The sequence below is a fragment of the Camelus bactrianus genome, chromosome 8 (assembly GCF_048773025.1).
Source record: "Camelus bactrianus isolate YW-2024 breed Bactrian camel chromosome 8, ASM4877302v1, whole genome shotgun sequence".
NCBI lineage: Eukaryota > Metazoa > Chordata > Mammalia > Artiodactyla > Camelidae > Camelus > Camelus bactrianus.
In genome coordinates, this window is record NC_133546.1 from 28047850 (window position 1) to 28064321 (window position 16472).

The 16472-nt window shown below is 37.6% G+C and overlaps 1 protein-coding gene across 22 annotated transcripts in view; it reads right to left on the minus strand.

The window, feature by feature from the left end:
• The window catches only part of LOC105077222 (uncharacterized), a 196528-nt gene that overhangs the window by 164824 nt on the left and 15232 nt on the right, over positions 1 to 16472 (minus strand). For 21 of the 22 annotated variants that reach the window (XR_012508604.1, XR_012508602.1, XR_012508603.1 and 18 more), the window contains exon 2: positions 12010 to 12061. Coding sequence is in view for 7 of the 22 variants with exons in the window: in XM_074368355.1 (XP_074224456.1) it covers positions 12010 to 12018 (9 nt within the window). In the remaining 15 variants the exon portion in view is untranslated. The remainder of the gene's footprint in view (positions 1 to 12009; positions 12062 to 16472) is intronic. The other variant, XM_074368352.1, reaches the window with a different exon arrangement.

Consider the following 16472-nt stretch of genomic DNA (forward strand, 5'->3'; position numbering starts at 1 on the left):
CTTTAAATCGTATGATGCACATAATCTTCTTATACACATTTTTTTAGCTACAACTACATCATAATATTAAATAAAAATAGTTTAAAAGTAAATTAATTCATGTGTCAGCATAATCTAAATATGGAAGGCCTCAACTTATAAGTAGAAAATGGTGCTAAAATTCTGAAGTTAGAAGGTTTACTGTAAGTAAGAAGCCAAAAGTTCAGACACTCAACCAAAGTTGGTCCAAACCTCTTGGCTTGGAAATATCACAAGAGCGGGCTTTTCCACGAAATGGCCTGTGTTTCCTGTTTTCAGCTAAGCTGGAAGTGCAGTAGGAACAATACTTTTTATGGCATGTCATTGCGTCTACTTTGGGTTTGAAAACACCAAGCAGAGACTATGAGCATGACGAATCAAAAGAAAAAAAAAAAAATGTTGAGGGGAGAGGTGTTCTGGGCTAAGAATGGGAGAGTTAATGGGAACAGAATTTCCTAACTTGACCACCAGTTAACCATAGCTTGGACGCCCAATGTGCTGTGAGTCACTAGCAACTTGCTCCAAAACAACACAAGAACATCTTGGGCTAGATCACCACTGGAGTATATTGTTAACAATATTTCCAGAAAAAAAAAAACTAAGCAGAAACAGATATTTAAGGGGCAAAATGGTACTCGTGCGAATTCCTTTTTTACAGAATAATCTGGAAATGAGATCATGCAAACAACTTGCTAGACAGATAGTCTGATAATGTTATTCATCACATCCATTTAGAAATTGTAGGCAAAAATCACAGCTCTCATCAACAGGGTTGATAATAACTCTTCACAGGAAGAGTGTCAAATTGTTAGAACACACAGTGAATTTTCAAAAGTGAAGTCTCAAAAGTTTTATGGATTGTGAATACAGAAGTGCATTTTGCATTTTGCAAAAGGCCACTTAATGCTGTTGTCTCTAACATAATTTCTTACAGTCTTTAAACCTAAAATTTCTTAATTGATACACCCAAACCACCAATATTCAACCATTTAGTTAATATATTTATTGGATGTGTACAATGTTGATGTGCGCTCAGCCAAGAAAGGAAACTTGGGAGTTATTCTCCTTTTCTACTTGATTGCTCTACAATAAAGGCCAGGCTGCCAAGTTGGACAAGTCACTTAGTGGTGCAATATCTAAGGGTCCCCTTCCATAACCTGGAAATAATACTTGCCTCCTAATAAGTCAACTCTCAAAGATAAAAAACAAAAATTATAGTAATAATGAAACACAGGAAAAAGAACACAAGTGTTCAGGATTTGCAGCCAGGATGAGAGAGACTTAATAGTGCAATATAATGACACTAACTGTAAAGGAAGTTTGTGAGTCCTCGCAAAGAAGAGTAAAAAGCAAGAAAACAATGAAATGAGACAGCAGAACTGAGACACAGGTCCAGGTGTCACTGGCGGCCTCATCCATCCCTTTGTGGAGGTCTGCTGGTCTCAGACAAAGGAGCAGGCTAAGCAGGCTGGGGGGCAGGGTGGCATCCTGGGGGTCCAGGGCTCGGTGGTGCGGCAACCCAGACAGAATCAAACAGAAGAGCAGAGACACCATTGCTTAGAACTGGCCCTGGGTCACGTTTTCCTCCAAGACCAGGGTATGAAGCCAAGCGGGGCAAGAGTCAGTAAATTCTAGAACAGGGAGCTATTCCCAAATCACAGGCACAAAGGTGATGCCAGGACGTAGACCTTTGTAGAGAAGAAGGGCGGCCTAGAATGTGCTCTCGGTGGGTACAACGAATGAGGACATGCCCTAGAGTCTGGGGCAAAAAGCCAGCACCAGTGTGGGCTGTTCTGTTTGGTTTCTGTGTGTTTGGCAATCTCCATTTTTCCACAGTTCCCGCCTCTCCCCTTTGTTTACCCCCTTGACATTTCATGTGTGTGTTTCTTGTGTGTCCCTAGGAGTCTGAACCCCAGGTCTGAGGGATAGTTAACACAAAAACAGATTAATCAAGTACACATACAGTGTGTTTATTATTCATTTCTATGGCTGGGTTAATCATTTAGTACTTTTAGTTAATGGTTAAACAAAGAGTGAGATAAAGACATAATGGGTTTCTTGTTTGGTGGCAGTCAGGCCTCCTTCCTGGAGCCATGCTGCTGGCGGGCTCTGAAACAGGCATGAGCTCCGCTATGGGGCTACATTCAACCGATGGTAAAGCCTAGAATAGCATGTTGCTGGACTTGAATCTAAGAGACTATGTATGCTTGTTTGTTAAACTTTGATCCCACAACAAAAAGACTGATTTCTTGAGAAGCACTTGCCTAGCTGAGGGAAGACCCACACAAAGGAAACCAAAACTACACAGAAGTAAAGAAAACACACACAGTGTGGCTCTCCTAGTTTGTCAACTGCATGACGATGAGCCCCTTAGAGTGAGTTATTTACTGAGGCAAAGGCCATGTCTTACTCATTGTTTCATTTCCCAGCATCTAAGCATAGTGTCTGGCATACGGTAGGCATTCCGTAAACATTCGGTGAACTGAACTGAACTGTGTTGTTTCATATTCCCACCTTTCATTAGGTTAACAACTGTTCTTGCCCTTGGCCCGGCCTTGGCTTCCTCAGAAAAGACCCTACCTAACCTCTCCAGCTTGATCAATTCTTCCTCATATTTACAGTTATACTATTATGCACTCTCCTTTGAAGCACCTAACACAGCTGTAATTTTACATTTATTTACAAGGCTCTTTGCTATAAACAATACAAACCATAAACAATAAATTTTGAGGAGGACTGTGTCTGTTTGTTTTCCGCTCATGCAATAAATGTTGTTTTTGTTGGCTCTCAGTAAATATTTATTAAAGTAGTGAACCAAGAACCCATAATTTCCATGGTTTCCTCTCATTCTAATAATACTCACAAGGCCTTAAATAATATGAAATAAATTAACCAGCACACACTCACATTAACAATCAGAGCTGGGAAAGCAAGTTTGTGATGCAGGCTATCCAGTTAGGAAGAATTTTGATAAAGCAAAGGAAAAATGCAAATATCTTTTACTATAGCCAGAAGTACATCCTCCTGGAGTGTACCATAGAAATTTTTGTAGAGAAATTTTTATTCTTTTATAGGCATCTCAGTTGTTTTTTTTTTTTTTAAGAAGAAGGAAAAGCATAATCCATTAAGTTTAACCACTAAAGGTCAAAAACTCTTAAATATCATCAATTTCATACAGCCTAATCTAGCAGACTGTGTGTATTTACATAGCTTCGTTCATCACATGTGAGCAGTTTTTCTATGGTATTATTCTCTGTACCTTGAGAGTAAAAAAACAGAAATACTGCCCTGATCCAAAATACAATACTAAAGAATATGAGATGCGGTAAATGGCAAAGTTATTTTCTGATTAAAGAAAAAGAAAGAGCAGAAACTGAAACTTAGTCATGTTTAATCTGACATCTAAACATTTATACTAAACCAACATGTCCATTTTTTTCCAGTCAACAACTTAAGTAAAATTCCAGGAGCATGATTAAGGCAAAAGAAGACCATCCAAGAGGGATGTTGCTTTAATTCAGCTGGACCATATTTAAGAAGCAACTCCTGTGTGTCAGGCAGTGTATACAACACAAAAGATGCAGCATGAAAGACATAGGAACTTACATGCAACGACAAAGTCCCTAGTCCATATCCCACATCCTTCGTACCTCTTCTATCTTCTTCCCATCCTCTAGGGAAAATGCCTGGCCTCTGGCAGGTCCACAGAGGATGCTCTCTTTCCCCTAAAGGAAATTATTTCTCTTCACTTAGCCTGAATTCTTTAGGAATGGTGCTGTGTGCTAAGTCAGGTGTCAATAACTACTCTCAGAATAAATGAAAGAATAAATCAAATAATCACCAAAATGATAAGAAAGGGAGATGTGTAAATGAGGAGTTGAGCAAGAACACCTATGGCTTGCTTTCAGCAAAGGTCAGGCTTTCTGGCTTAGCTCTGATCTTTTACCTGCTCCTGGGACAAAGACATTTTTATGGCTGACTGAAGTCAGTCTTACCCAAAAGTAAAAGTTCAATTTTCTTCTTTAGCCATGTAATATGTGCAAATGATACCCCTGGCTCTTAGAAGGGAGAAGAATCTCAGTTCTGTCACTGAGTGACTTCAAAAAAGTTACAAAATCTCTCTGTGCCCATTTTTTTAACTGTAGAATGATGATAATCATACAGTAATTTCGTGAGGATTAAGTGAGGCAATATATGCAAAGCACTTGGCACAGTATCAGGCACAAATTACTGCCGTGATGATAATTATCATATGATTTGAAGCATTAGTATCTCTCTTTCTATGTATTTGTTATTGGGGAAAGCAAGGTCCTGGTTAGATTGAGCTATGGTTAAAAGGCTCAGCAAAAGACCTGGTACCTTCATTTGATCATTCCACAAATATTTATTGAGTTTCTGCAAAGGCACTGGGGTTGACCAGCTCCCAGAATCAAATGGGTGACTTACTAGGGACTTGGAAGGGAGAAGGTAGAACTGTGGAAGAATACGTGAACCACAAGTTAATGGGTCCAAACAAATGTCCAAACCCTATGGACAGTTAGCATAAATAAAAGAGGTCAGGTACAGAAGTGAACCTCAGAATCCTTGGGCAGCATTAAGTCTTAGAAAACTGTATTAACCATTAACAAAAGGAGAGCTCAAGCTTGGAGAACTTTCTCGCCCATAACCAGACCCTACTTAGAATGCTAAAGAAAAATTCCCCATCTTAAATGAGCATGAATCTCATCAGAGATAGTTAGCTGTGTTAATGTCCACCATCATGAAAAATCAAGAGACAGAACACGGTTATCATGCCAAGAATTACCATCCAAAAATGAACCGGAGGTCCATTCAGAAATGGAAGTCTAGTATTGAGCTTAGGATGAAAACCCAGCCTAGTGAGGAACAGTGAGGATACTTTCCAAATATATTGAGCAATAAAATGGGAAAGTAAGAGGTGTTCCCCAGCATGAAGACCTACATCCCAGGTTTGCTCAAGGATGGCCTTAAAGAGACTGAAGTCTGCAGTGGAGGAACAGCAGTGAATTATCTAAAAGCCCCCAAATTCTCTGCAGTGTCATTATTTCCTGACTACTTTCCCCCAACTACATATCTGGTTTCCACAGTGTTCATTGTGAAATGCCAGAATCATCCTGCTAATAATGCACAAGATTCAGGAAACCATATGCAGGTCTTGAAATGTCTTGTGCTTCCCCCCCCCCCAAACTAGAGATTAGAAGAAGGAGAAATGACTCGTGACCTGTCAGAACTATACTGTGAAGGCTATTTGCAAACTAACATTCAGCCTGTCACACTTTTACAGATGCTGGAAGAAGACATGACACAGCTGAGTCAGAGACAATTGACTTTATTCCTCTTAGCAGTAGTGGTAGCCAGAATAGCAGCATTTTCTTGCACTGGTTCCTAGAGAACCAATTCTCATAGGGCAACACAGAGAGGATCAGGTGGCACCTGGACACACAGTAAGCATTGCAGGAGAGGGACCCTGAGCTTAGGGAACCTGAATCCTTTATACTGGACAGTAAACATGCCTGCCCTTTGCTTTGGAAGGAGATATTATACCTTCCAAGGCTATTCACTGTATAAACATTCTGGAAATAATAGAATGGAATAAAGTTAGTTATTCCTCTGCTTACAAGATAGGAAGTGAGACTCACCCCAAGAGTTGTCTTCCAACATGACCTTGACACTAGAGTACTCACAAAACATGCTTTAGTGCTTAGCACCCTGTTGTTCAACAGCTTAAACAACTGTGGATCTGCAAAGCCCTTTCAGATTCAAGGTGTCATCTAATCTGGACAAACCATTACTGCACATTCCCAAGAACATTTTTCTGAGCTTATCAAACCACCTACAGGTATTCATTTCCTCTTTTTTAAGGTCAGCACAAATTTCTAAAACTATAGTCTTTTGCCATTTCCCAGAAGGATTTAGGGATTCACATTGTAAAAGGCTTCTGCAAAGTAGAACATCTCTCTTCCACTAGTGCTAGAACAGTAGTCAAAAGTATAGTCTATACCTATATCACAGATTTAAAGTAGGCACAGTCCTACTTTATCCTATAAAAGCCTTTCAACAATAATGCTTTTTGCATCCACCTACCAGTCCACCCAAGCCTCCTAAGTAAGGATGTCAACACTAAACAGTAACAAAGGCATGAGCCCAGGCTTTAAAGCTTGCCAGCTAGTGCCTCGGGTGCGTCGCTTCATCTGCCTTAGTCTCCTCATTGTGAAATAAGGGTGATAATATTCACCCTTCCTTCCTCATCCAATTTTTGAGGCTATCAAATGACCTAACACCTGTGAAAGCATTTTATAATCAAGAAAAATTCTTACCCTCAGAAACTGGGTCACAATAGTACACTAGGCAGAGCTGTGGGGTAACTGGTTCTTTACAATTGGATTCATGTGTTACTGGGTGTCCAGGGGGAAACCTCTTTATCATCAAGGATCTGGGTGGGGGAGGCTGTCCGGCGAAAAGGGTAGGGGGTGAAATGGAAGAACATTGTTATTTCTAGGTCAGAAGCCATTTCCAGATATATAAAGTAGCCAAGGTTTTATGATACTCAATATTGACTCTTGGTTAATTTTTAGTTGAAAATCAATGAATAGAAAGAAATAAAATATACTATCCACTTTTCATTAATATCTGCCTTCTATGTTTTTATATTTTTCCAAGTTACCAGTAAGATGGCTGTCAGAGTATATTCTTTTCCCCCACCAGTGTCAGGGTGGGTCTACACATAATGCACAAAAGTCTCAAGAAAAAGTAGTTTAAAACCCATAAAAGATGCCCTGCAACTGGTGAAACAGTTCTCATGCTGCAAATTACAAAGACTTGGATCAAAACTTCTGCTCGCTGCCTAAATTTCCAGAAACGGAAAACCTTATAGACTGTTAATACAGTAAAAAGGCACAGAGCACAAGCACTGACAGATCAAAGAAAACAGGAGAAAATGAAAGGGGCAGAGATCTTCTCCTGATCCAAATAGTTCTGAAATGGAAACCAGAATAAAAATGAAAAAAAAAAAAAAACCTAAAACATGGACAAATGTTCTTTTGACATTGCATTATTTCCTTTAGGAAGAAAACTTGATCTAGATTATTTCTACTTCCCAGGGTCTTGAACTCCGTTCTCTTTCCAGAAGCTGTCAAATTTTGGTAAAGATACCACTTAAAGGAAACAGATTTTCCATTAAAGGTAACAAAAGTATGTCTCAATTCCCTAAATTCCCCTGAAAACGCAAATGCTTTGAATCAGCAATGGAATTAGATATGTCTAAGTATGTTTCTAATAGCTTCCAATAGTCTAGAAAGAAGCAATCCATAGAGCTTCTAAGTATGAAGTCTCTTTCTGGAGAAAAGAGAGAATAGTGAGTTCAGAAGTCAGCTTGTGTACTGTGTGTCTTTTATGCTCTGTTTCCATTCTCTCTTAGCTTATTTTGATCTGTCTTATTCATTAATCCTGTGTTCTGATGTTTTTCACCTGGTTGTTCAAAACGCCTAAAGTTCTTAATATCAAATATTCTATTTTTCAGCTTAAGAAAGTCCATTTGATTAATTTACATAGATTCCAATTCGCTGTTGAAGTTATTCATCTTTTCATCGATTCTGTGCATCATTTTCTCCACTTCCTTGATCGTATTAACCATAGTAATTTTAAAGTCCCTGATAACTGCAATATCTAAATCATCTAAGGGTTTATTGTATTTTTTTCTCTTGAGTTTTGGTAATTTTTTTTTTCTATTTTAAAGCATGTCTTCTAATTTTTTATTGAATGCTGACTATTATGGAGACTCTGATATCTTCCTTCAAAGAGAATTAAATTGTTTTCCAAAATTCAGGAAAAAAATATTCTGATAGATCACCTGATCCTGTCTAGCTTGACTTGAAGCTCTGTTGGAGCTTGTGTATTTCATTTTTCCTAGGGTAAGGTCCCTACTCCCAGGGCTTGACAGACAAGGTCCCCTCTGAGAACTTGAGGTTGATTACCAATGCCCCTCCACCTTGGAAGCACTGGAATTCCTCTCTCTCTCCCAAGCATTATGTGGCTACAAATATCCCAGATCAGTTATTTAGCTGTTCAGATGTCCTTTTGTGCTAGGTTTCTTGAGGTCTTTGTCCTGCTTATCTGCAGATTAGTAGTTGACAACTGACTTGAACCGAATTTATATGCAGTTGTCCGGGCTACTTTTCTGCAGCTTCCTCCCCTCCAGAAATCTGCCCCTCCAGTCCTAGCCACTTGGACTGCCCCAAGTTCTGATGCTGTTCTCCTCAGTGCAATAATACCACACTTTCGTCTTATACTTCATTCACCTATGCTAGGGTTTAGAAAATGCTCTCATAGGAGAAGCCAGGGAGAACTTAAGTTCAGCTAATGTGCTTCTCTCTTCTCAAGGACCATAACCCCCTCCCAGCTGTGTCGGTTGCTCTCCAATGTCTTCAATCTATTATCTTACATATTTCTTCCAGCTTTTACAATCATTTACTGCAGAAAGGTCTGTCCATGAGGAATGACTCCATCATGGAAACTGAAGTCTTCAATGCAAACTTTATTACACAGAATGCTTAGAGACTGAGGTAGGCTCTCAGGTAGAAGCAAGCACAGATACATGGATCATGATACAAACAAGAACGAGATAACCTCCTTAAGGTTGGTAGAGCAGTAAACATGGCTTGACATAGTAGAAAAAGGTTAAGTAGAGTTCACGTGTATGGTGGCAGCCTACTATGATAGCAAGCAATAGAAATAGACTGATTTATGGTAGCAAACAAAGATGGACCCAATTCAATAACGAGGTAGCAGACAATCAGGTGAACACTTGTACCAGGGGCCTAGCTGATCCTGAAAATCCTGAACTCTAGTGTGAGCAAGGAGGCTTCAAGAAGGCAAGGAATCCTGAAGCAAGGACTAGCATATTTGCATGGATCTCTGGTACAATTCATTTTCCCTGCCAAAGGAAGCCTTTTATTTTGTCTTGATCATGGCTAATCAATCAGGCCCAATCACTGAGAGGAACTATTCTAGTTTTAAAGCAATTTTGACTAGTTAAACAGCGACCATGGCCATCAGTAATTATACAAGGAGATATATTTCTATCTGGAGATCTACAACCCATTACTACCCCTTCAGGTTCCACCGTAAGATTAGATAACAAGAAAGACCCCGCCATCCTCAGCGTTTTTCACCTTAATCAGTGACCTACCACCAAACAGAGTTTAGGGGGCCTCCATCCCATGGGATCAGTGACTCACAGCAATATCTAAATTATTTACTTAATTAAAAAGTCATTTAAAATAAAATAACCTTTTTGCTTCAAAAACAAGTCTAAATAGGGGAGGAGGGTATAGCTCAGTGGTAGAGTGCGTGCTTAACATGCACAAGGTCCTGGGTTCAATTCCCAGAACCCTTATTTAAAAAAAAAATTAATATGTAAATAAATAAATAAACCTAATTACCCACCCCCAAAAAATCCACACTTTATTCCTATTTCCTCAGTTTGTATCTAGTGTCTTTTTTTAAAAAGAAAAGTCTAAATAAAAATAAAAAATTAATCAATTATCCTGCCTTTCTAGAATATATATTAACCATGAACAGAGCATTATATAATGATTAATATTTAATGTTTAAAGAATCAACAGTTCAACACAATTTTTACTTTCCAGCTAAGCTGCTACAAGAAACATAGTATTTATTTGTGTATCTATCTCATATTCCTCCTATACCTATGAGGGAAAAGATGGAGTTTTCATCAACTTGATATTCCCAGGACTTAGCATGGTGCCTAGTAGACACTCAGAGCAGGTGATCAGCAGATGATTAATGAATTAATCTATTAAACATTGGGATGGATTTGCACTGATCCAAGGACATGCCCATTATGCTGATACCAAGCTAACAGACTTTCTTGTCAGGTACAGCTCTACAATAAAAGTGGAGAAAGGAAAAGAATCTGGATTGTTAAGAGCTCTAAGTTACAGATTCTTTGCTAGGAAGGATACAGGGTACAATCAAAAAAGCAGACAAGGTGAAGGTATTTATTCAAGAACTGGCTTTAGCGCTGTCTGTCCAAAGTGTGTCTTTGAACAAGGCACACATTGCCTCTGGGATGAGTTTCCTCCCCATTAAAGGAGAGGTATGCAGATGGGCTTTGCAGAGCCTGGGTTCTGCAGGACTGGTGAGCTCAGTTCCAAACCCCTCTCTTGTAAAGACCACAGCTGCTCCTCTTGGTTTCTATAGATTACATTTGTGCAAGTAGGTGTCATGGCTAGAAGTTCAAAAATCATAACACTACATGATCCCAAAGATTTTTTTTCCAATTTTACCAGTCTCTAATTCTATATTTATATATGTCTAACTAGAAGAGAGGAAAAAAAGTAGCTGTCAACTTCTATAATCAGAACCAAAAATGAAACTACTATTTTTATGGTGCTTACTTCTGGCAGATTTTCTAAGACAAATTCCCAAGACTTTCATAATTTTTAAACTCACATACTAAATGAACACTTAATCCACGCCTTAAATCCATTTACACAGCATTCATCACAATACTGATATTCTGAGAACTAATGCCACATCTGAAGGGACTTCTTAGTCTATTTCACTAATATTTTTTTAGAACAAAGCCTGAGTTTCAAAGCCAGATAATTTAATTTAGTAAGCTGCTAATTAAGCTTGTTTATGAAGTTTTTACTAATTGAAAACATTATTCTCCTGTTTTTCATTTAATGGCCTCTCCCATGAATTAACTACGCTTGTGAGAGAGATCACTGGAGTACTTAAGAAGCCCTTTTCCAGAAAGTGAATTTCCCCTCGATCTTTAATTTTTTTTAAGTATTTTAACTTGGGATAGTAAATCTTTCCTCTTCCTTGATAATATTAATTATTAAAGTAAATAGAATATTATCTAACACTTGGTGGGGAATTACTATAGACATCAACACTATTATAAACACTTTAAATAAACTATATATACCTCATTGAATTCTCACAACAACCTCCAAAAGTAGGTTTTGCTGTGCTTTCCATTTTCCAAAGGGGCAGCTGAGACACAAGTTGTTACACAGTGAGGGGCGGAACCAACCTCACCCAAGCGCCTGACTCCTGAGCCCAACTCTGGAGCCACCACACCGCACTGGTGCACATCAGTATCCCCTGCAGGACATTAACATCTGGGGAATGAAATAAACCAGGATGCTGAACATTACTAAAGACGACAGCCTTACTCTTTTCCACTTATTTTTATTTTCCTCAGAATATATTTCTCCATAGTAAATTAAATAAGATGGAATGAAGTAATGAGAAAGAAAAAAAAGCAATGGAGATGGAACTGAAGTCAGCAAACCTGCCCTTAGCACCATTCTGCCACTAACTGGCTATGCAGCTTTGGACAAGTCTTTAAATATATATTCCAAGCCTTAAGGAAAAAAAAATCTCTATAATGTTACCTCCATAAAATTCATGAGAGTTTTAGGGAGTTGTCAACAGTATTATGAATCACCAGAACATATGTGACAATTATTATTATTAAAGGAATAACTACAAATAACTGTCATGCTTCTCTAATACAATCCTAAACTGAACTTTAAAAAAAAAAAACTATTCTAAGACATTTTAAGAATGGTTTCCCTTGTTTCATGGGATGTGTTGTATAGATAAGAGTAAAACTGCCAGTATTTCCGGTATGATTCTTCTTCACTACTCTACAACTTCCTGAAGATGAAGCATGTTAAATAAATACTAAGAGGCCACGGTTAGAAGATTAGGTACTTAGCAAACACTGTCTCAGGTTTATTCATCTTATAGGACAGATGCCTTGCCTTTTGTTTTCAAGAAAAAAGAAACTGAAATTGAAAGCACATATTTTTTTCCTATATTCATCTCAAATAAAAATCTAGTCTACAAGTGTAAATACTAAATAGTAAGGTTTGGTCCGTAGGTGATCATATGTTCAAATTTCCACAGGGATTGTTCCTTTCTCTCATACCTTACCTTTTTCATAGCAGGAAGTCAGGCTCTGTCAGTCACTTCTTCATCCTGTTAACTGCAACCAAACGACATGGCGTTATTTTCACAACAAGATAAAAAGAAAACTCCTATTACTAAATTTGCTAGTTGTATGTTCAAAGTCAAAATTATATTTCCCTTCTATTAAGGATTTGCCCATTTAAAATACCTGCTAACATCTATATATATATAACTTTTATAACCATTTAGGTCAACTGAGCTTTAACAAGTCAACCCAGTAAAATGTGTAAGTTAAAATACTTTTAACTCCCTTCTTTGGGGGTGGGGGGTGGAAGTGGAAATTTGACCCACTCTGTATTTGTTTTTCTATTTTTGGTCAAACATATGCATCGAGAATTAGTCCACAAATTAAATGGGTATAAAATTAAAGGAAGAACCACCAATTTTAGTGAATTTTCAATTTGGTTGACTTCTCACTTAATGTCCTAAGTCTCTTTTTTTTTTTAATACATTCATATAACACTGACTCTGTATTGATTTACCCATTCATCTTCTAATTCAATTGTTGTTCCTCTTGACTGACTGATAATAACGATCACCCACCTTCACAGCATTCAGACTTTCTACTTTGTAATGCTCTCAGTGAAAATGACTTCATCACTTTCATCCATATGTAAACACAACACATAAAAGACAAGCTATTGACCTAAATAATCCTGAAGAATCTAAGAAGAGGTATAGTTTAGAATATATGCTTATGCGTAACTCCTGACACTACTTCACAGTGAAGGGAGGAGAAATCTGACAAGGTTGGCTTATTGGGTCTGAAATGTTCTACTTTAATATCCAGCCATTTTCCACTCTTTGTGATTATCTGCGAGAATTCCAGTTCTGTAGAGTAGGAAACAGTTCCACACGTTAGCTATTGAAAAGGACTGCTCCATCTCCACGCCTTTGGGATGCCAGTTGACTCAAGAGCAGCTGGATCCAACCAAGCTAAATTCAATTCAAGTCAACTCATATTTACTAATGTGCAAAGTACCCTGCAAGGGGCATGAAGAAAATTAAGACACGCACAAGCTGGCTTAAGGCATTTCTAGGGAGAAATAATACATTTCAGCAAGTCTCCTCATGAGACAAAAATCCAATAGTGCTAAGTCTTCCCTCTCATTTTGCATTTGTTTAAACTTAATCTTCCAAATAGGGTTCTGAGGACAGAATGACATCATTGCCTTCACCCAATCCAAGACACATGAATTGTTTCTAGCCTCCAAATGTGTAAAGGCACATGTCCCATTATAAACTAAATACCTATGTTTACCTTTTACATAGATTCTATTTATTCTCAGAAAGTTGTGGTGGGGATTGAAAACTCACAATAAAATAAATAAGAATATGCTAGTAGATTTCATTTTATTTATTACAAACAACATTGCTAAGTTTGTGGAAAATATTTTAAATCTAATCAGTCTCCATTTCTAATCTAAAGATAACTTACTTGGTTTGAGAGAGTCAAAAATAAATTTTTGAGTATTATTTTACGTTGGTTATTTAAATAGTTCTTTATTAAATCACATATTGAATAAATGTCATCCCTTCATTAACAATTACATTTTAATTAGGCTTTTTAAATTTAGAAAAATATCTTAGTCTAAAAATAATTAGGTAGTAGGCATTTACGCTGGTTAAAAGGAATATATTGCATACATTACACAACCTCCATAATTTCTTCAAAGTACACTTTACCAGGAAAAATTATTAGTTTTTCTTATTATACAACCAAAGAAAGAACTGAATGCTCTACTGATGTAATGGTATTTTTTTTAATTCCTGAATTTAGCCTTTCTGCTTCATATTTTCATCAAATTCTAACTTAAAGTAATGATCTTAAATCTATGTTGTAACAGGGTGATTTTTTTTCCTTTTTAAGAATCACAAAGTCATTCATGAAACCACTTATCTAACAATAGGTAGGTATTTAAATGCTACAGAAAGCATTATGCTTTGTGCTTTGTTCTTCTTGATCATACCGTATTACCTGACAAATACTGATAGGTTACCATATTCTCTTTACTTTACAAAAGGTGATCTGGTGTCTGGAAAATGGAATTTGGGGAGTTAGAAGGGCTTGATGGGAATCCTGGCTTTGCCACTTAATTGACTCTGTGACATAAACATGACATGGGGCGTCTCCTCTGGCTCCCCTTATCCATAAAAAGGGAATAAATTTTATAAATTTGCAAGTACTGTGTAAGGATCTGAGTTAATCTACATAATTAGCCTAACACAGGTCCTCAATGAATCGCAGCCATTATTGCCATTAGTAATATACATGCAGGTCACTCTTGGAAGATTGTGGGGGGAACCATACTGTGGCAACTCCCCTCTTCCTCCAGAGCACGTGGATGGCCACAGGGGAGCAGTGTGTATGAAGAGAGAGACCACCCACCAAGCCCCTGCAGTTGTTCCCTGGAGTGTACATGGGGGGCTGCTGGGACAGTAGGATGGTGAGGTGGAAAAACTGGGGGCGGCAGGGTTAGAGTGGGCTCTTCTACCCACTGTGGTATCGACAAGGCAATCACTGAAATGTCCCTGCCTTTGTGCACACTGAAGACAAGTGATTTTATTTATTCAGTTGACCAGCATTTGGACTGGATGATCTCAAAGGTCCCTGCTTCCCTACTGTTCTCACACCCAGTGCAAACTTAAAGGGTTGCCTGTAAAGTTTCAATGAAAACACTACAGTAAAAGTTTGCTGCAATAAAAAAATGTGTATACCCACACAATATGACTAGTTTGTTAATGGTAATACACATTTCATTCCATATTTTATATCACATTTTCATGACTTTTTAGTTTTTCTTTCTTGTTAACTCACATCTTGTCTCCAAAATGTTATAAATATGATGGTAGTTTTTTTTTTCCAGTTAGTTTTCTGAACACAATACTTAAAAGTCAAATTGCCAGCTGAAAGCCATATATCTGACACTACCATAATTAAAGATTATATTTGTTCTACAAATATTTACTCAACAAACTCTTATCAATATGTATAAACATCTATAAACAAGATACTGGGCTTGGTTCTAGAAACCAAGAGGCGAATAAATCAGTTCTGCTCTTATGAAGCTCCATCTGGTAAGGGATACACACACACATTACCATATGGCTGGAGAACAGTTACGAAAGGATAAGCACCTAACTCAGGCTGGAATGCTAACAAAGAAAGTAATATAAACATTTTCAACACTTTATAGTTATTGGATGTCCACTGTGTGCAAAACACCATATAGGAGACATGGAGAATCACAAAAAGAAGAAATATAATCTCTGCTCTCAAGAAAGGTGCATTAATTCAATAAATGTTTATTGTGCTTTGTGTTTTCTCCATATGCCTTGCACTTTGCAAGTTGTGGAGAGAAAACATTACAGATGCTACAAAGCCAGAGGAGAAACAGAAGGAGAACAATTTCAGCATCACTAACTCTAAGTTTTGAGACTCTCTTAACTGTTCCCTATAAATCCGCAAGTATATTCTTAACATTCTCTAAGCCCTGAAAACTATTATAAAGCAACATATATGTTCCAAAATACTAGAGGACTAAAAATAAAAATGATATATTGAACATCAGAGTAAAAGAAAGAAACTAGGATTCCAGTTACTGTAATGCAATCTCTTCCTTAAATCTTTCCAATTCATCCCCATGTTGGCTCCAGTCAAAACAGCCCATCTATTCTCTTCCACATATGTCACAACATTTGCAAACTCAAGATTATTCTTGACACCATTCCTAAGGTCTGGAATGCCCTTGCTGTTCCTCTTGTCCTCATCCTTTAACCTAACTATATCCACTAAAAAGTCACGCTGGGTTTCCCCACATTGCTTACTTCTCTCTCTTCACTCACAGAGCACCACGGATCTGTTGACACTTGAGGAAGAGTTCTCAAGCCTCAAAGCATGTGGCTCTATCATAATCTACACCTCAAAGTTCTTCAGAAGTTCTAATAAACTTTTGAGTCATGAAATACTACATTACAACAATCCTCAAGAGTTTTCAGTGTCCTGTGGTTCCTCCATCAGACAACTGTGAGGACCACTGGTTTAACTCTTAGTCCACGTACAAGTTGCTTCTGCAAATAGATCATGATTCCTCATAAGCAAGAACTAGGTATCTTTTGATATCCTACTGTGTTTAAAACAATGTTAGAGATATATCAAATGCTCAAAATATTTGTAAAGTATTTACTTCATTAAGAGAGAGGCAATTATGAATGATGGACTGAGTTTTAATTTGGGACATCTGAATAGATTTATCAGACTAGAATAATTTTCCACTAATATTTTCTTATTCTTAAGGTTAGGCGATTTTGACAGTTGCATTAATTTTCACAATTACATTAGCCAGTCAATCAGCAACTTCTTCTACATACTTAGTATTGAAGATTCTAAGGAATTATTTACTTCAATAAATTATGGCTCGAATGAA